The sequence below is a fragment of the Triturus cristatus genome, chromosome 4_2, assembly GCF_964204655.1.
Source record: "Triturus cristatus chromosome 4_2, aTriCri1.1, whole genome shotgun sequence".
NCBI lineage: Eukaryota > Metazoa > Chordata > Amphibia > Caudata > Salamandridae > Triturus > Triturus cristatus.
Window position 1 is genome coordinate 661,925,785 of NC_140586.1, and position 21,055 is coordinate 661,946,839.

Genomic DNA, 21,055 nt, shown 5'->3' on the forward strand with positions numbered 1-21,055 from the left:
ACAAAATTGTTACCTGAGAAGCCGCACCCATTCGATCAAATCTGAAAATGATGCGGAATAAAAAAAAATACATATCAAACATCTGTAGCAAGCATTACCAGCACCTTAAGATATATTAGGAGAAACAAATCTGCAGTGACACGCCAATTCACCAGTCCAATGTCAGGAGAATGAGATGCTTCAAGAAGAGAGGCATACATTACAAGCAAAATCTACAGTATTGAACAAAGTCCTAAATGGCATTCAAAATATGCAGTACTGACGGTCTTCCAAACTAAATATGCCATCTGAATCTGTTGCAGTTTAGGAGGCACTTCTATTGCGCTGGCAGGAGGGTGTATCTTGGGCAAATGCTTCCACAGCCTGGACTGCTCGGTAAGGCGGTCATCACTCTAGTCACCATCATTCTTCACTGTAGTGATAATGACAGGGATGTGTGCTAAGCATCACTGGTGTGAATCAAAGAGTGGTGTTAGAAGAAAAAGAAGTGCTACTACTATGTACCTGTTGAGACAGAAATTTCCTCTGCATCGTAAATGGACATGTACACTCCGCCCTGAATGATAGCTGTGTCTGAAGCAGGTATCCTGACTTTGTTTGGCCCTGTAACCATGCTAATCTAGCATGTCCATAGAGGCCCACGTCAGTGTATGGTAATGCGAAGTCTAGCACCAAGCGTGCCCTCATAGCGGACATAGGACTACAGTCCATGTTCTGGTGCAGTCGCATAAAGTGGTGTTGGTAGCATGCAGGTATACTGACTTTTTGTTTGACCCTGTAACCACGCTAATCTATAATGTCCGTAGAGGGCTCCAACTGTCTATGGTAATGCGAGGTCTAGCACCAAGCTTGCCCTCATAGCTGACAAAAGAACCACAGTCCATATTCTGGTGTAGTCGTATAAAGCGATGGTGGTAGCATATAGAGTTTTTGTGAATCTTAGTGTGACCAAACCTTTTTCTCTGTGTCAAGACAGACCGTGCTCTACTGACCCGTCTCATCTAAGGTTACACTTCAATGTGAGCCCGAGATCCATGCACTGACATTTAATTTTCATTTTCAGTGCAAGTATGTATGATATGTGAGGTATGAGGCAGGTGTATGGTAGCAGGAATCAGTGTGTTATGAGATCATGAGGACTCGGATGAGTGGAATCGATTTTGAAGGGCACCTGGTTTAGCATGGCACGATAGATGGTAGATAGTGTACTGAGTACATTCCTGTGACTGAATGGCCAAGACCCAGTAATGAAGTGAAGGAGGATGGAGACAAGGTTACTCATCGAAATTCAATTGGTTTCTTGGTAGCAGAGTGCTTCTGATTTGTTCTTTATGAGCACTGACATCTGGTAGATGGTACTGGAGGTTTGGGACTGCAGTGCCTCTTGTTCAAGGTGAAGAGGTTTCTAGCAGGGCCTGCGCTTTTGCCTCCCCCTGATCACTGCTTCAGGAAGGCTGATAACAACCAGGTGAAGAGAGCTCACGCTTCATTATGTCCTTGTTTTGCATACTCCTGCTTGGAGCAAGCATCTTCGCTACCTCCTGCGGAAGTCATCACCGTGCACAAAGGTTCTGAAACCTTAGACAGTGGATCCACATTTCATCTGGAAACTGAATAAAATAGGATTGAAACCACCCCACTTTGTACCAATTCCAAGTCCTTTATGACCAAGGAAGTAAGTGCTATGCAGAGTAGTCAAAGGATTGCTGTGTGACCAGGGCTGATGTCTGCATGCTATCCAGTCTCTCTGAGGTGAGGGGACATAACCTAAAGTCTGCAAATTCTGCTAGAGGAGCTGATAGTCTGCCTAGAATATCAAAACCTGCCTGCCTACATGATAAAAGAGGGAAGAAGAGTGGTTGGCCCTGCAAAAAGAGACACTGTCCAGGAGGAAAAGCCCAGCATGTTCCTGGCATGAGGAACACCTAAAGGAAGCGGAATGAAAAAAGAGAGTGAAGCTATGAGTGATCCATATTGTGAAGAGGTTTCATAGTCTCCCTAAGCAGTTTGAGCTGTGAACTGCACAAAAACATTTAAGTGCCAAATGTCTTTAAATCATCCGGTATTCTCCTGTGTGCCCAAGAGACAGGTGAGGCCGCTGCTGACATGGAAGCCCTGATGAACCTGGAGGTTGCAACTGCCACAGGCGCACACCCACTGATAACTCAGACCAGAGGCTGCAACTGGTATATCCAAGCAGCAGCCAGCGGTCATCATTGGAGACCCCTATGCCCAAAGACTAGTGCTGCCGCATGAGCCAGCCATGCTGATTCTCCTCCGGTGGCTCGTGTTCTAAGTGAGGTAGTGGCTGTGGCCTCTGCAGGTACAGAGCCACTTGAGCAGGACCACTGTCTACGCCCACTCCACCAGAACTGCATCTACAGTGAACAGGTAAATGTGGTACATTACTGTCAGTGGAATGAGAGACTGAAAGTAAAGAACTGCTCCGTACGAACTTAAGACTTTTGTTTGGCTGAACTCAAATTAGTGAAAGTTATTTGAACTGATTTACACATCTAGCCAGTGAGGTACTTTTGGGTGAACTGCACCTGTGCCTAACCAATGTCTATTCTCATGCTATAAACTGGGGGATGTAGACATAAAGACACTTCCATGTAACTAGAGGACACCGAAAGGGGTGTGGTGCCTCAATGAAGATAATAACATTAATAGGATCTTTGAGATTCAAACCACTGAGGGTTGCAGTGCTCTTAACAACGCAAAGATTGCTGCAACATTTCTATGCCAATTTGTAGCAGAAGAGGCAGACTTGGGTGAGATCTCCAGATTCCTCTCCTTAAAAATCCCCACTAGGCTACACGAGTGGAATGCCTTTAAGGGACGGACATCAGGACAGAGGAGGTCCTAGATGCGATTCCTAGGCTACCACCCGGCAAGGCCACGGAAACTGACAGCTTCACCCCAGGCTTTGTAAGCTATTTGCCCCCAATTGACTCACACACCTATATAATTCGTTCAGTGAGATAGACACGCTCCCCATGACGATTAAGGAAGCCATGATTACTATTATACCCAAACCAAGGAAAGATCCTAAGTGGGGATGATTTCACTTTTGAAAGTTGATGCCAAGCTCTTTACTAGAATTTTGGCTACATGCCTGAATCCATATATGCAGGGACTGATAGACCCTGACCAGACTAGCTCCATCTCCGAAAGGGAGTGCAGCGACAACACCAAACGACTCCTCCACCATACAGACAAAGTTACCAGGATGTGCATCCCAGTGTTGCTCCTGTCTGTTGATGCTGAGAAGGCTTTTGACCAAGTGAACAGGCTGTTCCCTTTGTCGAGTACTGGAGCATTCAGGACTGGGCCACGACTTTTGAAATGGGTGTGGAATGGCTATTCCAATCCCACTGCCTAATTGAGGGTAAATGGATACACCTCCAGTCCCTGTGCAACAGAATGGAGCACCTGTCAGGGTTGCTGCCTATTCCCTCTCCTCATCGCACTCTACATGAAGCCTTTCAGATCAATTGGAGGCGTCCACTTTGATGGTCGAGAACATAAAATAGCCGAATACACCGAGGATGTCACGCTCTGCCTAACCCAACCACAAACTTCCCTCCCAGAGCTCATGCATATGCTAGAAGCCTTCCGGAAGGTCTCTGGATTCAAGGCAAATATCCCAAAAATCCAAGCCCTCAGCCTCACCATAGGGCAGAAAGAAAAAGAACACCTTAAGCATCACTTTACCTTCCCCTGGGCGGAAAGGGGGGTGCCGTACCTGGGACTCACAATCTCCTCCACAGTCTGACAGACAGTGGAATGTAACTATGCAGACTTCATCGCTGCTGCATGCAAAGAGCTGCAGGGATGGAGGGCCAGATAGCTCTCCTGAGCAGGATAGCACCGGTGAAAATTACGTTGTTACCCAGGATCCTGTATGTAATGCAGACGATCCCCCTGAGCCCTACCCCCCCACACCTACCACCCAATAGGTCCTCAGTAAGCTTCAACAAATGATAAAAACATACATCTGGGGTAGGAAACGACCACCTGTGGCAAGAACTAGAGCGTACTTCCCCCCCCCCCAGCCAACACCAGCCTGGATCTCCCACACCAACTACTACTTCGCCACCCAACTTAGATATATCGTGGAATGGAACAGATCACTCACAGAAAAACACTGAAGCTTCATTGACCAATACATAGCAGAGATCTACATATGGGAGGTCCCATGGCTCCCCAAAGCGCACTGCCCCACAGGGGTCTACATATCACCCATCACACGGGCAACTATAGCAGTATGGGCCAGAGTCATGGTGGCCCAAGAGCCTATCTACCGCTACTTTCCCCTTCACACCCATTATAGGAAACATAAAATTTCCCTCCAGCACACACTAGCTCCAAATACTGCACATGGCAATCCGCTAACTGCAATCGAATCAGAGATCTTTACATTTCTAGGGCTGTAATTGACTTCCCGCTACTCCAATTTAACTATGGTCTCCCCGGCACAGAATACTCGTAATACTCAGCCCTTCATCCACCGCCATGCCTCCAGACTCGTAACTAAATTTGAAAAATGTCTGATGACCAAGTCTGATGACAGACGACGAATAGCACTCGTTACAACGCATGCGTTTTCTGCGCATTCCAATACAACGGTGCGTTGTTACATCGAATGCCATTACAACGCAAGTCGTTACAACGACTTGCTGTAGGGGGGGTGCTGGAGTTTCGAACAGTATGATTTACTATTCCAACTCCAGTGTGTGCAACAGTAGGGAAGGGGTTGGATTGAAAATCCAACACCTTATGCCCCCTACACTAAGTTGTAACGACTTGCGCTGTAATGGCATGCGATGTAACAATGCGTCATTGTAACGACTTGCGTTGTATTGGCATGCGATGTATCGCATGGGTAGTAATCGATGTTTCCCCAAACGACTGCTCTTTGATCTCTACATCTTCCTGAACACCTCCAAAGACCTTAGCATATCCGGCTCAGAGATGCTGGATGCAGGAATTAGATTGTACATTCACATCCAAGGAATTGACCGCCATACTCGGCAGAGCCTGCCCCTCTTCCCTTAACGCAACAGGGAAAGAAGCCTTATTCAAAATGAACTATTACTCTCACTAAAGCCCAGCCAGGCTTGCAAAATGGAAATCCAGCTCCTGAAGCATTTGCTGGTGCAACTGTGGTCGGATGGCACTTTCACCCACCTGCTTTGGAAATGCCCAAACTACAGAATAATGGGAAGCGTTGCTCAGAGACACTGATGTAATATTTGAGACGATATATCCAGCTTCCGTAAATATATGTTGCTGCCTCTCCTCAACCATCTGACCTACCCACTTTGCCCAGACAGAAGGGAAAGCGATAAAAAGCCTTCACTGCGGCCGGACGAGTTATCACATCCAAATAGGGCATGGATCCCACAGCAGTTCACACAGACAGGCTATATAAACTATGGGTTACAGAGGCAATGGAGAAACTCATACTCCTTGGACCCAGCGATGTCTCGCTTCTATAAAAAAAAGTGGGGACCATGTCTTCATTTTCTGGCTCAAGAATATTGAGAACTCACTTGCCCCTGCTACCTCTGGGTGCTCTGCCAAGCAGGAGGCGAATCCCAACACACCAGCAGCTCAGACTTTACCTACACTTCCTGAATTGTCACCCCGCTCATTTGAGTGGCTTCCTACGGTGCTACAGGTCCCTGATCTAGACAATGAGATCCACCACCCTTCCTATCCCCCCCGCCCACGTTGAAGTCCTTCTCCTTCCCCCACGGCTCCCTCCACTCCTACCTCACTCCCCTCCCCCACTCATCCTACCTCACCACCCGCTGGATGTAGGTGAGAGTATATGTTAGATAAAATACCAATAAATAGATTTGAACCATAAATAACGTACTCATGCAACTGAGGACCCTAATGAACTGTGTGTCATTTCGTTTTGCAGTGAGACTAAAGTACATCTTTTAACTAAAATATTAGCTGGAGAACACACAATTGTGTTTGTTGATTGACCGTTTAGTTCTGAGTTCTTTTCCACATACTATCTCCTTGAGAAGCTTGACTGCTTACCCTCACTCTCATGAGATCCAAGTGCGGAAAGGGGATAACTTGGCCTAGTTGCAGAACCATAATAGTGTGTGCTCCAGGACGCCAGGAGCAAATGATCTCAACCAACATGTTGGAACCCAGTAGATCCTTTCTGCCCTGTGGCCCCCTAAACAGGGTCTGACAGGCCTATATGGTGTGATATCTCATGTGGCATTAAAGATGGTAACCATCCCAGCTTGGCTAGATCTGATTGTTGCCCCTGTGTGGATGTAATATGTGGCTCTAGAGCTCACCATCAATTTTCATGGCTCCTTCAAGATGGCCATTTTGAATTCAAAGTATGTTTAAAGCCAAAAATACAGACATTAACCACTTGCAATTGGCTCCTTTAACAGATCAGATAGCGGAGATTTGGTGGATCCCGCCTTCAATCTACCTACAGCCAGTTTCTAGCAGGGACACCCCGCAGGCTACATGGATAATCCAAGCAAGACCTTCTAGAGGTGAGTTGAATCGGTGCTCAATCCCAATATCAATTGTAGGCTCATTCCCTTCTTGATATATGTAAAGTGGTACCACCTGTACCCAGGGCCTGTAAATTAAATACGACTAGTGGGTCTGCAGCACTGATTGTGCCAACCACTTAAGTAGCCCTTCACACGTCTCAGGCCTGCCATTGAGGTCTGCATGTGCCCTGCTATTTTGACCTGGCAAAATAAACATTTTGCAAGGCCTAAACCTTCCTTTTTATTACATATAAATCACCCCTAGTGTAGGCTCTAACAGCTCACAGGGCAGGGTGCAGTGTATTTAAAAAGTTGGACATGCAACCTTACATGTCCTGAAAGTAAAACAAACTCTTACATTTGTTTTTCACTACTACAAGGTCTGCCTCTCCCATAGGATAACATTGGATCACCTTATTACATTTAATAAGTTATAACTTTCAATTGGGACCAAATAGGATGGGTTCTTTTTGGTCTCTAACAAATTGTAATTTAAACCCCTTTTTAATGGTAAAATCAGATTTTAAGTCACAATTCTGAAATTATGAACACCACACTTTTAGAAAGTTGCCATTTTCTTGTCTCAATCATTTGGTGCCTGCAGCTGTATCCTAGGTCACATGACTAGGTGTAGCTGACAGATGGTCTTTAAGTATTTCTACCAGACAGTGAGACAAATGGTGAATAGGTGTTGGCAGGATGGGTCATCTCTGATTTGGTAGGGGAAGCAGCAGTCAACTACCACACTTGCACAACACAAAGGCTCTGCCTCAGCACACTAACAAAGAGTTTCACACAAGTATTGTGTGCCCCCTGACAAGCTGGGGCCAGGGAAGGGAGGCAGGAATTTCAAGACCCCTCTGTAGGGGGAAGACTCTATAAGCTTCTTCTGCTTCAAAGTGGGCACCAGGCATAAATATTGGACCCTCAGACCCAACTCTTCATTACACATCCATCTGGACCTGTGGAAGACTCAGAAGGATTGCTGTGCTGCTCTGCTGCAAGATGGACTGCTACTCTGCTGCCCTGCTGCTTGAGTGAGAAGGGCTGGACCTGCATCTTGAACCCAAAACCACCAGAGTGACTCATAGGGCTAACTGTCCCTTAGGCTCTGATTAGGAGGTCAGCCAAACACCTTGAATCCTGCATTTGGACTCGACCAGCTGTAAGTATTGTCCCCCAAGCATTGCCATCCTAGTACTGGACCCTTGAAAGTGGGCCTGGTGGTGCTCTTGCAGCCCAGCTGTGGTCCTAGCAGAACCGACACAGTGCTCACAGCTCTGCATCTAAATTGCTGCTGTGCGATGGATCCCAGACACAAAATCTCGCAGCTCCTGGGAATTGCTGCTGCGCAACACATCGTCAAAGCAGGACCGGACATCTTAGCGTCTTGGAACCTCCGTGGCACATCCTCGGCGCAGGACCTCGCATTTTAACCCTGAAGCTCCTTGGAACCACCGCTGCACGACACATCCTCAATGTAGAACCTCGCAACTGCTGCTGCATGATGCATCCTCGCCGCAGGATCTTGCAATGCTCCGCAACCAGGATTTAAAGTACTTTGTTTAGCAGGCCTAACTTGGTCCCAGTATCTGGCCTGTGCTCCATCGCAGTCAGCCTGAACTTGTGACTTTGTCCTGGTCTGGCGCAACTGGATAACCACAGTTGGCACTTTATGCTTTTAAGCACTATTTTTACCTAGATTATTAAATTTGCATATCTCCGAATTGGGTTTTTGTCATTTTGGTGTCATAATTTGAGCCTAACTGCTTGTTTTCCAAGCTACCAGAGGGTTAAGCATTGGTTACTTTGTGGTTTGTGTTTTACCCTGACAAGAATTGTGGTTGCTGCTTCAGTAGGGTTTCATCCCCCTTGACCAATAACCCAACTTCCTGCAATTACATTAAAAAGGAAGGGATTAGGGGGCACTATTTCCCAGGCTCACTCCTCAAGAAGGTCCTGCCCTCAGTCTTTGGTTAATTAATTACAGTGCTCTAGCATTCCTTCCAGAAATACAGGATATTGGAACTCCTAGCAAAAATGGTAAACACAAATTAGAAAGACGAAGCGACAGCATAAATGGTAAAAGCAAGTAATAAAAAAAAAAAACTTGTTGATGTTTGTCTTCTTGCTTAGTAATTTTGGAAATAATTGTCAATACAGTTTACTTTAATTCAGAGAACTTTAGCGGACAATCCTAATAAACACCCACAGTAGACACTTAGGGGCCCATTAGGATCGCGGGCGGATCACCCCCGCCGGGCCGGCGGTAGCCACTGCTGGCCTGGCAGGGGCGATCCGCCCGCCACCCTTCTAAGAATGACCCCCCAGCCACATTAGGATGGCTGGGGGGTCCGCGGTGGACGGGTAGACGGTAGACGGTACACCGCTTTTCCGCCAGTCGACTCGTCGACTGGGCGGAAAAGGGCCTGAATATGGTGGCAAGACACCGCCATCCATATCACGATGCAGGCGGAGAGCAGCCTTTCCATGGCGGCGTTGCGGCCATGGAAAGGCATGTGGTTTTCGCTGTTGGAGGCCCGTATTGGGCCCCCAGGATGTTGGGGTGGTGGGGGGTGCACATGGGCAGTACCTATGGTACCCCCCTGCATTTGCATGCACAAGGTGGCAGGCACCGTGCGGTGCCTGTCACGTTGTGCAGGCAAATGCACTACATGCACTACATGCATTTTTTACATTGCGGCGGGTGCTGCTTACAGGACCGCCCGCCGCAATGTAAACAAAGGCGGGATGCGCCCGCCAGTGTGGCGGGAGAATCCTAATTTGAATGGCGGGACCGCCGCACCTTTTGCAGTTGCGGCACCCGCCATTGTGATAGACCCCATGGTGTCTATCTATCAAAGAAGCCTGTTTACAAAGGGGGAAGTGGCTGGGCGGTGAGGGTATCCGGTTTCTTGGGATAGGGCCCCACAACTGGCATATGGCCATGTCTGAACTGGGGTGGTGGAGTGAGCTAAAGAATGATGAGGGATTAAACCCAGATCAGTTGACTGGGGGTGAGTGCTTAAATGTTCAACACTCCGTCCATCATCCCCTTTGGTTTTGCTTTGCTCGCCCTAAGTTGGCAGGGTATGCCCAGACGTGGGTCCCTTGCTCACTTTGCAACTTGATTCAAGATAGCCTGGCTGATGAGGGTTATGAACCCGAAACCGGTCCCAGGATGCTTGTTTCCGGTCCAGGGAAGACATGGCTTGGCAGTTTGGGCTGGACTGTTCCCTTGAGGCACAGGGTCAGACTGATTTGCATATGGCCATGTCTGAACTGGGGTGGCGGAGTGAGCTAAAGAATGATGATGGATTAAACCCAGATCAGTTGACTGGGGGTGAGTGCTTGCAATGTTCAACACTCCGTCCATCATCCCCTTTGGTTTGGTTTTGCACCAGGCTCAAGAGACAATAAAGGACACCAATGGAGAACTCAAGATCTCTCCGCTGTTCTTAATTCAAAAAGGCAAAGAAGAGGGAGCCGCCCACTACTAATTTACTTCTTATTCGTTACCGGGAAGGAGTATCCATCCTTTGCAGTTTCTGGTGAAGCCGAGAGTTGAGGGCATGGAGAGGGAGAAGAACCACTGCCTATGGACCTCACTGGTTTGCCCTTCAGTGTACCAAAAAGGGGCACATTTAATAAGACACAGAGATTATCAGGCAAAGTAACTGAAGTACAAGGAAGAAACATTTCTCGAAGACAAGCCATTAAGGAACGGTACCACTTTTTCAACTTGGCTTCCCTACCAAATCCCTCATAGCTATGGCTCATTTGTTTTTTCCAATGAGGCATTAGCCTCCAAAACATCAATCTCTTTGGCATACCATAACTTCATAATCGGCTCCCAGGTGATTCTCCCACTTTGACTTCAATGCATCATTATCTGACGTGCCAAGGCCTGAGTCTGGAATAAAAGAAAGTTGAGCAGTTCAGTGTGTGCACTGCTGGACGAAACGCATTTACTGCCAAACACTTTAATAAGGGACAAAATAAATTGAACAACAACAACGAGAATAACAAAAATCTAAGATTTGGTATTAGTCTAGGAGGATCATGGAGATCAGCCAAGGTATATGCAACACCACGGAGATGGCGAGATGCCCATATCTGTGAGACGCAATCTAGCGGCTCGGTAGCCACGTGACCACTGTCAAATAGACAAGGCGAGACCTGACTGTCAAACTGTGTTTCTTTGTAACTACGAAGCGTTGTGCGTGTTATAACGTGAATCTGACAAGTCGCAAAAGCAGGTAATTGCGCTATTTAGATGCACGCCCCTTTAGAGCAGCATCCCTCTTCTGCAGAATGAACATCTGCAGGATGCGCACTGTTATCAAGGGTTCACATCAGCTCAGGGCGTTTCAAGACTGTTTGGCAGGCGAGAAGCCTCGTCTGGTTTAATTAGGGCTGAAGTTACATGAGATTTGATATAAGCATCCTTCTTTGCCAGTCTTCAGTTGGCACGGAGTTCTCTTGAAATTTACATCATTTCAGCGTTCTTACATGCCTGTAATACTGCCTCGCTTGCAAAAGATCAAACACAACTATTTGACAGGCATTGAGAACATAATATGACTGACCTTCTGATATTCGACCACAACAGACTCTCAGTACACGGTATTGCTACCATTACATAGCAGTTAATTACACCAGGACTTTTCAGTGCAGGGAAGTTGTTTTTTAATAGGTTTAAGTAACATGTAAATAAGTAACATACACATATATTACACACGAAACACATACCTAGATTAGTTAATGAAATTATAACTGAGAAACTTCAGCGTTTTTTCGTTTTTTAAACTTTAGTTCATAGAAGTTTCAACATCTAACTATAGCGTCACTTTAGCCTTTGCTTTGCTTTTATTCCAGTGAATTTCTGCTTTTTGTTTAGTTTTTCTTAACGCAAGCTATGATCGTATTATTACAGCTAACTACAAAGGAACAAGTTTGCTGGTCTTTTTTTTTTTTTTTGCAGTGTGGTGCCTATTTAGCTTAATATCACCTATCTCAAAGGAACAATCGGCTACTATTTTACAGCATCCACACTTTCTTAAAGCTGTCTGACAATCTATTTGCTGCCAGCACACAAAGGCACTTGATAGACTATTCTGTATTAATGTACTTATTAATTTATAACCGAATCTTTTATAATGTCCTAGTAGACCGTCTGATTTTATAAAATTGATTGGTTTTTATAAGTATTGCACATTGTAAAGATTTTAATTAACCATAAATATTAAAGGTTAATTGACGGTGCATGACAGGGCGGACGTTATCGTTAGTTCAATAAACTATAACTTTCTGGGACTACTTCCATGAGGGAGAGTCTTATAAAGTGCTGGCGCATGGCATAGGGGGTGGTCTGGGCGGAGGCACATAAACCGGGAGGCATGATAGGTGGAACTGCAGAGTTGCCCGGTTGGCTCCCAGGCCCCCAAACTTTTTGTATACAAGATGGACACATTTAGTCAGCCGGATGTTCAAGGCAGTGTTTTCTGGGTTAAGTGCTGCTATAATGCCCTGCCGACAGGATCGAACTCCCAACCTGGTCCACTCACCCCGGAGACTTGTTTTACGCTAATCCGGTCATGAACTGCTTACGACTTCAGATACTGCATCAATCATAGCATTTTATGGAAATCATCGAATACATCACTGGTGACATCTCAAATGACAATGTTAATGGCATCACGGATGACATTGTCCAGTCACTGTGACAGGCAGTGCTTAATTTGAGCCGGGTGTTTCCGGTGATTGGCACTGGCACTTAATTACTGGCAGTTAATTGTCGGAAGCTGCACTTCAGACAGCTGCACATGGTGTCATTGTTTGTGTAATTTAAACATTAACAGTAAAACAGCTATTTGGTAATTCAACATACATTAAACGCAACTAAAACCTGCCCCCCAAGCCATTCTTAAAGCTTTGGCGGCCTTGAACAGTTAGAATTGTCACACTTGTAGCAGTGTGATGGTTTGTAGCTGTGTAAGTTCAGTCATTGGCAGTGCTGACAGCGGCAATGTGTGGTGCAAACTGCAGAGGCCTCCAGATGAAGGCCATGACACTTATGTTTTTTCCAAATTAAGCACTGGTGACAGGGTCCTATAGGGTGTATGGACTTGAAGTAATTCAACACGCTACACCGGTGCCATATTTTCTATAATCAAACAAGTGGTAATGGGCATAAACTTTGTCCACATGCTGGACACATAGCATATCGGTCAAGTCACCCATATTTGGTAGATGTTACCCTGTTCTCACCGGTATTGACCCACCTAACAAACAAAAATCCTCTTTAGACTTTAATGGGGTCACCCATTTTTAAACCTTGAACACCCTCCAAAAGATAGGTTGTATTATATTCAACCATAACAGGATCACCTTTTCACAAGACCCACAATTTAAATTTTAATTGATTATTGAAAGTTCAATAGCAATGAATCCTTGTGACCATACACACTGTATAGATTTGTTTTTTCTGCCCTAGTATGTATAAATAGGTATTTTGTGAGTGGTTTGAAATATTATGGTAGTTTAAATCTCCGCACACTGATCAGGTGATCTTTGTTCACTCCCCTCCACCATTCGCTTCATCTGAGATTTTCACACTCATCAAGCACCACACAGTCAGCCACATTCTGGTAGTGCTCTGATCTACTACATGTAAATGTAGGGAAAACCTTGATAGATCAATTCTCTTTACTGGTTGGAATCTTGTAGTTCACCTGAAATATTATTTATCTTGTGGTCCATCTCTCAACCACAGGCATCCTACAGAGGAAGAAAGGTTGTTACACTAAAACACTTAGGAAGTTTTGGAAACATAGGATCATCCCTCTCAGGATAAGCCAAAGAGGGACCTTGGCAACCCCCAAAAAGAACATGTTCCTTACCTTCTCTACCACTCTTTCCAGTACAGACTCCAACTGCAGATTCCTCACCTTTTCAATTTTCTCCAGGCATCTGACTAGATCCAAACACTATTCAGCAGTACAGCTGCAAGCCGGCAGGAGGCACTGTGCTGTTTCGCACGAATGCCATTCTACTTTGGAAAGGACGTGCAGAACCTCTATAGGTGTCACTCCTGCAAGCTGACAGTAGTAGCTTTTGAGGCAGTTCACACCCCCAGATGCAAAGCCCCAACTGCAAACTGAATTTGAGCAGAGTGCAGGTTCTTGGACATGGAATCGTATTAATCAAAAGAGTCAGAATCACAGAACCAGGGGGATGTGGAGCGCCGATGAGGAACCTGGGGTTAGATAGAGTCTCTACCAGTAAGAGTATTACTGAAGGCAAGTACATTGGTCTTCTGATAGAGACTTGTAACCACAGTTTCCTCACTTTTTAAATAGATACCAAAGAAATACATATTCAGAGGAGGGTCAGTGAACAGAATCAAACCAGAAGTCTCGTAACAGCGAGCGGGCGAAATGCCCATCTTGGTGAACCTGGCTGTCCACACAGTAGGGCTTTGTGAACTATTGAATAATGACAGATGCCCAGGATGGGAACTCCGCATGCCAATGCAGTGGTAGCAGGTTAAGCCCTGGTGGAATGATTCTCAGTTCTTCTGGAGGCAGCTTTTTGACTAGTGCATAACAGATCTTAATGCAGAGTACAATCCAATGGGAGATGGTCCTCTTCTGCACAGCCCTGCCTTTTTTCGCTCAAGCCAACCCCAAAAAGAGCTAATCGTCCACTTGGTGTTCTCTAGTACAACTGATTTAAAAACTCCGTGTTCCTTTAGGGTCCAAGCGATGGGGTCCCTTCTCAGAGTGGTGAGGTGGAGCACCAAACAACAGTGTGGTGATATTTTGACCGACGTGGAGTGTCATCACAACTTTAGGCAAGAAGAATTTTTGCGTCCGCAGAACTTGTTTGTCTGGGAACAGAGAGCTTGAAGCTCACTCACTCACTGCCCGATGTTATGGTGATGAGAGCACTGTCTTGCGGGTGAGAAGTCGCAAAGACAGCTGTGAAGTGGCTCAAAAGAAGTGCACATCACATATGTGACAACCAAGCAGAGGTCCCACTGATGCTTAATGAAGAGAGAGGGGGGAAACATATTGTATGACTTTCAAAAACAGACATCACAAAAGATGATTTGAATAATGAGGGCTGATCCGGCAACCATGAATAATCCTAAAGGTACCATTTAACAGTGCCCAGATAAAAGCCTAGCCGGGCGAGAGAAAAAAAAAACAACAAAACATCAGATAACTTCCTGAAAAGGGTCAATCTGTTATGTCCCACACACACCAAGTCACAAATTTGTCCCAACAAAAGTTGTACACGGTCTTCGTTGAGGGACGCATGGCTGCCAAGATGATTTCAACCACATCCGAAGGAAGGTCAAAGGTGTTCAGCTGTTGCTTCTCAATTTCTAAACATGAAGGTGGAGCCTGAAGGCCTGGGTGCAGAACCCTGCCCTGCTGCTGCAACAGCAGATCTTCCCAGAAGGACAGGTTGATCGGAGAACAGATCCTTATTCCCAGAATTTCTGGATTCCATATTCTCAGTGCCCCATCCAGAGCCACTAGGATGACATGTGCTAGGTCGGTCATGATGTTCTCAAGAGCTCAGGACAGGAGTGGTATTGGTGGAAAGGCATACAGGAGTCCTGAGTTCCACTCAAGGAGGAACAAGTCACTGAGCGAGAGATGCTTTGAAAAATCACAGAAGTGCTGACACTGTGATCAGATCAAACCAAGCTTCCCTCCATTCATGGGGGGTGTGGCTTAGCCGGCTGCAAGATGGCCGCACTCTGAGTGGGCTCTGCCGGCCAAGCTGATAATCCGCCAGTTATCCTGCAGACTCATCCTCCATCACTACTCCACACCATGCCATTTCTACTCACCTAACCTTGGGGCACAGCCTGCTCCACTCCTGCCCTCCTGCGACACCGCTGAGCCGAGATCCGCCGCCGCGTGTATTCTGGGCCTGGGCACCACGGTTGGCGCGGCCCGGCCTTCCTGGAGCTGGTTGTCGGCCGCCTCCTGGCACCGGATCTTTGCCCTGCACCTCGCCTCCATCCCTCCTGCATCGGAACCGGTAAGCGCCGTCGCTGTGGGGGCGTCCTGTGGTGGGGTTGGGAGCACGTGAGCCATACCGCCCGGCCCCGGCCTGCTCGCTCCGCGGGCGCCACTCTAAAGCTACTGGCACCCGCCGCTCACGCCTTCCTCCACCGGGCCTGGCGACGCGGGCGGCGTGCTCCCCGTGGCTCCCCGCTACTTGCTGACCCCCTCCTGCTGCCGCCCCCCGGCTCCTTGAAGCGCTCTGCTGCAGCTGCTGTGTCGGCCTTTGATATCTTCTGACCCCGGCTCCTCTGAGGCCTGCTTGCTATGTTCGCCCAGGGGTAGACTCCCTTCAGCCGCCCTCCCACTTGGCGTCCGCCCTTGGATCTCTGGCCTGTCGCTCTCCCCGCGCCCGACACCTACCTTATTCCTCCTGCTCTGGACTTGCGGTGGCCCCCTGGGGGTGTGTTGACCCTCTGCCTCCTGCTGGACCTGGTTGCCGCCGCTGCTTTGGGCCAGTGGCGCCTGAGCCACGCCGTGGGTTTGTACCCGCCATCTCTACTGCCGGACCGTCCAGGTGCTACTTCCCCCTGTTGGTCCCGCTGCTTGGGCCTCGCGCTGGGGCGGTCCGCCCTCTGAGCATCCCACACCATTGCGCACTCTTTGCCTGCACCATCCTCTGCGACACCTGTGGCTGGGCTAGCGCCGCTGCGCCTGCTACTCATCAGGCGGCCCTGCACCTCACCTACCTCTCCCGCTGCCACGCCAGTCCAGTGGATTCAACACGCACAGGCCTCTACACACCTCCTTCAGATTAGTGGGCCTGCCGGCTGCCCGCCTTAGCCTGCCTTCACTGGGGCTGTCGCTTGCGGCTCTCACACCACCCCTGCATCCGGTCTGACCGCTGACTGCCCACTGTACATCTGTAACCCCGCCTGCAGGCCCTGAGCCCCCGCTCCATCCCGTCGCGCCGCGGCACTGCTCTGCCGCCCCTGGGCGCAATCGCCTTCTCCTCTCACCGCAGCCTCTCTTCTGCTGCCTGGTCGTGCCTCCCACCTGCCTCTGACCTACCATGGGGAGAACCGACCCTAAACAATCTAAAATTGCCTTCAATTAGCGCCGTCCGACACGTCAGGAGTGCGCAGTCACTGATGGAGGCGACCCCACTGCCCTATCAGATATGGCTAAGGCTATCATGTTGGACGTCAAATCCACCGTCACGGGCATAGTGGCTCAGCTTGCTCAATTGTCAGCCCGCCTGGACACAGTAAAGGCCAGAGTTAACTCACACGATGCACGTCTCCTGCATGTCGAAACTAGGGTATCTGACGCTGAGGATGCCGCCACTCAAGATCGCCAAAAATTGTTACAGATGAACAAGATACTAGATCTCATTTGGAATAAAAATGAGGATTTGGAGGCGCGCTCCCGCAGGAGCAACCTCCGCATCACGGGAGTGCCCGAATCTACCAATATCTCTCGAATGGAGGACTATGTGGAACAGCTTATTAGCGAGCTCTTTGGCGACATTCTCTCACCAGTCTTCATTGTTGAGCGGGCCTACCGCTCCCTCGGCCCTCGCCCTGGCTTGCCAGCCCACCCCATCATTGCCAAAATGCTGAACTTCAGGGACCGTGACGCCATTCTTCGAGCAGCCAGGGCGAAATTCGTCACCAGGGCAACTCCTTGTCGTTCTACCCCGACTACACTACTGCGGTAGAGGCGACTCGCCGTGAGTTCCTCCCGGCGAAACGGATCCTTCAAAAGCATGAGGTCTCTTACTCATTGGCGTATCCCACTAAACGGCGTGTCAAACAAGGCTCCAAGACACTCATCTTTCCGGACCCCAGGGAAGCGTTGGCATTTGCAAAGAAGTTGGACAGGTCGCATCGTTCTTCGCCTGCCAACTCCCAGGCTGCCACTGATGACAACCTCAATGATAATGACTGAACTGCCGTCTGCTGATTGTTTTCCATGTTACTCAGGCTCTTAGTTTGAGTTAGCCCTCTTGGTCATTACTGCTTCCTACGACATCCCATTTCATACCTCTGGGCGTGGTGTCCTCCACTCTGATGTTTATTTCTTGTTGTCTGCCATGACCTACGGCTTGGCCACCCTGTCTTTTCGGCAAGGGTGTACGCTGAGCCACGCCATGCCCCCACGGGATAATTCCCTCTATGGACATAGACTTTCCCTTGCTAGTTGTGGGCTCCCGGGGTGGGAATGGGTGGTATCTCAGCCAGATTGCGGGGTTGGAGTGGGGGTAAGGGGTCCTATGGGTTCGTTTGTTTTGGGGGTGGGTTCGGGTGGTCGGGTTGGGGGTTCCTGGGGTTTACTGCCTCCCTATGAGGCCATATTGTTCTTTTTAGCACAGGTTCATTCGCCTGGCTTTTTCACGACAGGTCACTCCATCTTTGCTAGTTCTAACTCTGCTGCCCTCAGGCTCAACGTCATGTTTTCTCCATGCACCTCTGCTGTCCAAATTCCTACTGGGGGGGTTGTACTGTTTGAATTGGCGCCTCCTTACGAGGCTTTAGTTGTATTTTGGACTACGCTATCTCATTGCGCTTTCAAGGTGATTGCACTGCCCTTCTTTCTCCATTATTCACGGCACCACGTCATGCATCTGCACAAAGATTCTAGCTGCCTCACTACTCTCCTCGTCACTACTTTCCTCAACAAGGGCACCACGACAGATACTACCCTCGGGACCTGGAATGTCTGTGGACTTGACGATCAATGCAAGGCACAACTGGTCCATGCCCATCTTACTCGGCACAAGGTGGACATTTGTTTTTTACAAGAGACCCATCTGTTACCTGCTACCTCCTCCAGACACCTTTCCCAACACTGGGGAGAAATTCACTCTTCCTTCTATTCCAATTACTCTCGGGGAGTGTCCATCCTGTTATGCAAAGGGCTCCTGTGGCAGACTTCCCAGGTGGCCACCGACCCTGGGGGGCTTTTTGTGATCCTTCATGGCACCCTGCAGGCCCAGTCCCTGACACTCATTGCTCTGTACGGTCCCAACTGTGACGACCCAGACTTCTTCGCGCAAGTCTGGCACCATATTTCGGCCCTTGGCCCTGCTGCGTCCTTTGGGGGTGCGATTCTAATGTAACACAGTCCACTACTCTAGACCGGTCTGGCCCCCATGTCTCTCACCCGCGCGCGGCTTCACTTCTCAGCTCCATTCTCACTGATAACTACCTATACGACGCGTGGCGCCACACTTGCCCCGATGCGCGTGAGGGCCCCGATGCGCGTGAGGGCACCTGCGTCACTGGCTCCCGCGGCTGTTGGTCCCGCCTGGATCTCTGAATCATCACCCGGACGCCCTTGTTTGGCTCACCTCTGTTGATCATATGGCGCGCACCTTCTCGGATCATGCTCCTGTTCGCCTCCTCCTCCCCACTCCCCCTGCCGTGCTTTCTCCTGGCGGCTTCCCCCTAATGCGCTGAGCGACTCTGTCTTTTGTGATGAGATACAAACCGCAATCACAAATTATTTCGAGCTTAACGAGGGTACCGTCGACTCCCCCTCCACGCTTTGGGAAGGTTTTAAAGCAGTCATTCGTGGGGAATGTATTTCCAAACAGTCTGGCGTCCTACACTCTATCCGCGGCACTCTTGACAAATTGGAAAGGGAGATTAAGGTTCTTGATTCTTCTCATTCCCGGAACCCCAACTCTGACACGCTTGCCCAGATCCGTGGGAAACTTACCGACTTCGTCGATGAGGCCAACAGGGAGCCTGCATTTCTTGGTAGGGAGGCACGGGTGTGCCTATTTGGTGAGGGCGAACGCCCCGGTAAAACCCTCGCCAATCTACTCCGCCCACCTCGGGCTGCGTCCTACATCACCGCCCTTCAGGATGCTGACCCTGCCCATACCACCTCCCCTGAGAAAATTAAAGCGCGCTTTACTGCATTTTACACACAACTTTACACGGCTGGATCGGTACCTTCAAGTGAGGTTCTCGACCAATATTTTGATACCCTTCAGCTCCTTTTGCTCGGCAATTCCCACCAGGAATTCCTTGACGAGCCCTTCTCTAAAGAAGAAATCCTAGCGGCGATTAATGGTATGCCCAGTGACAAGGCCCCCGGCTCGGCCGGCCTGCTGGCCTCCTTCTATATGATCTTTGCCCCGATTTTGGTCCCTCATTTAGCCGCCATGTATAACGAGTACTTTGAGACAGGTCAGTTCCCCCCGTCGCGACGCGAGTCATTGCTCACGTTACTCCTAGAGCCGGACAAACCACCCGAGCTGCGAGATTCCTATCGTCCTTTGTCACTAATTAATACGGACATAACATTTTCGCCAAACTACTCGCCTCCTGCCTTCTTCCTCTCATGCCGCTCATTGCCCGCTCGGACCAGTCCAGGTTTCATCCACAGCCGCGCGATCTCCCACAATGTCCGGACCATTTTCTCCGTTCTCCATCAAATAAACCTAGCGCTCCCGGCATTGGCCGCCCTGCTTGATGCCATTAAAGCCTTTGAGAGTGGCCTTTCCTGTTTTATCTCCTTCCCCGCTTGGGTTTTAGCCCAGTCTTTTTACGTAAAGTGTTACTCCTCTACACTCTTCCTACTGCCCGTCTCCGAATTAACGGCGAGATCTCTGAGCCCATCTCCATCAGGCGTGGTACTTGGCAGGGTTGTCCGCTATCCCCCATGCTTTTCACCAATGCAATGGAACCCCTCGCAGCTCGACTCCGACAACATCATACCCAGAGAGGCATCGGTTTTGCAGCTCGCGCTCTATTAGTTTCCATGTACGCGGACGATGTTACTCTTCATGTCCGCAATCCCCAGGAGAACATCAGTCCACTGGTTGGTGAGGTGATACACTTTGGCGGTTACTCCGGAATCCAGGTGAACTGGAATAAGTCTGTGCTATTTCCCCTAACTGATGCCACAGTGCCCTTTGCCCAAGACTATCCCTTTGTGTGGGTGTCGGAGCCCACTAGATACTTAGGCATCTGGCTGAGAAGGGATGTAGATGAACTTTGGAGAGCTAACTTTGGCCGCACAGTGGACTGGTTTGAGTCCAAGATCCCCCTCTGGAACCGGCTGCCTTTGTCTCTAGCCGGGCAAAGAGCCATTGCCAAAATGGTGGTGCTCCCGAAGTTTTTATATCTATTCGTCAATATTCCCATCCCTCTCACTGCCCACTTTTTTTCGCAAGGTTCGCTCTTTGCTTATCACCCTGATTTGGGCCTAGGATCGCATATAATATCCTTACCCTCCCGATGTCGCGCAGCGGGCTTGGCGCCCCAGATTTCAAGCTCTGCCCTTAGTGCCCAGACCAGTTTTCTTCACTTCTGGCTTCACTCCACTCCATTCCAGCCTCAAGTCGCGGTGAAGGCTGACCTCGCCGCCCCGTGGCCGCTCACGACTGCTTTATTTGCCCTGGCGAAACTCCCACGCACTGAGATTGACACAGTTGAGACTTTGTGCTGGGCCTAGGACGGGCTCCGTAGATTT

At 48.9% G+C, this 21,055-nt stretch overlaps 1 protein-coding gene across 12 annotated transcripts in view; it reads right to left on the reverse strand.

Annotated features, from left to right (window-relative positions):
* PATJ (PATJ crumbs cell polarity complex component) overlaps nt 1–21,055 on the reverse strand; it is a 1,359,209-nt gene that overhangs the window by 1,076,716 nt on the left and 261,438 nt on the right. For all 12 annotated transcript variants that reach the window (XM_085602445.1, XM_085602441.1, XM_085602446.1 and 9 more), the window contains exon 13: nt 10,379–10,458. In XM_085602445.1, coding sequence (XP_085458571.1) covers nt 10,379–10,458 — 80 coding nt within the window. The remainder of the gene's footprint in view (nt 1–10,378; nt 10,459–21,055) is intronic.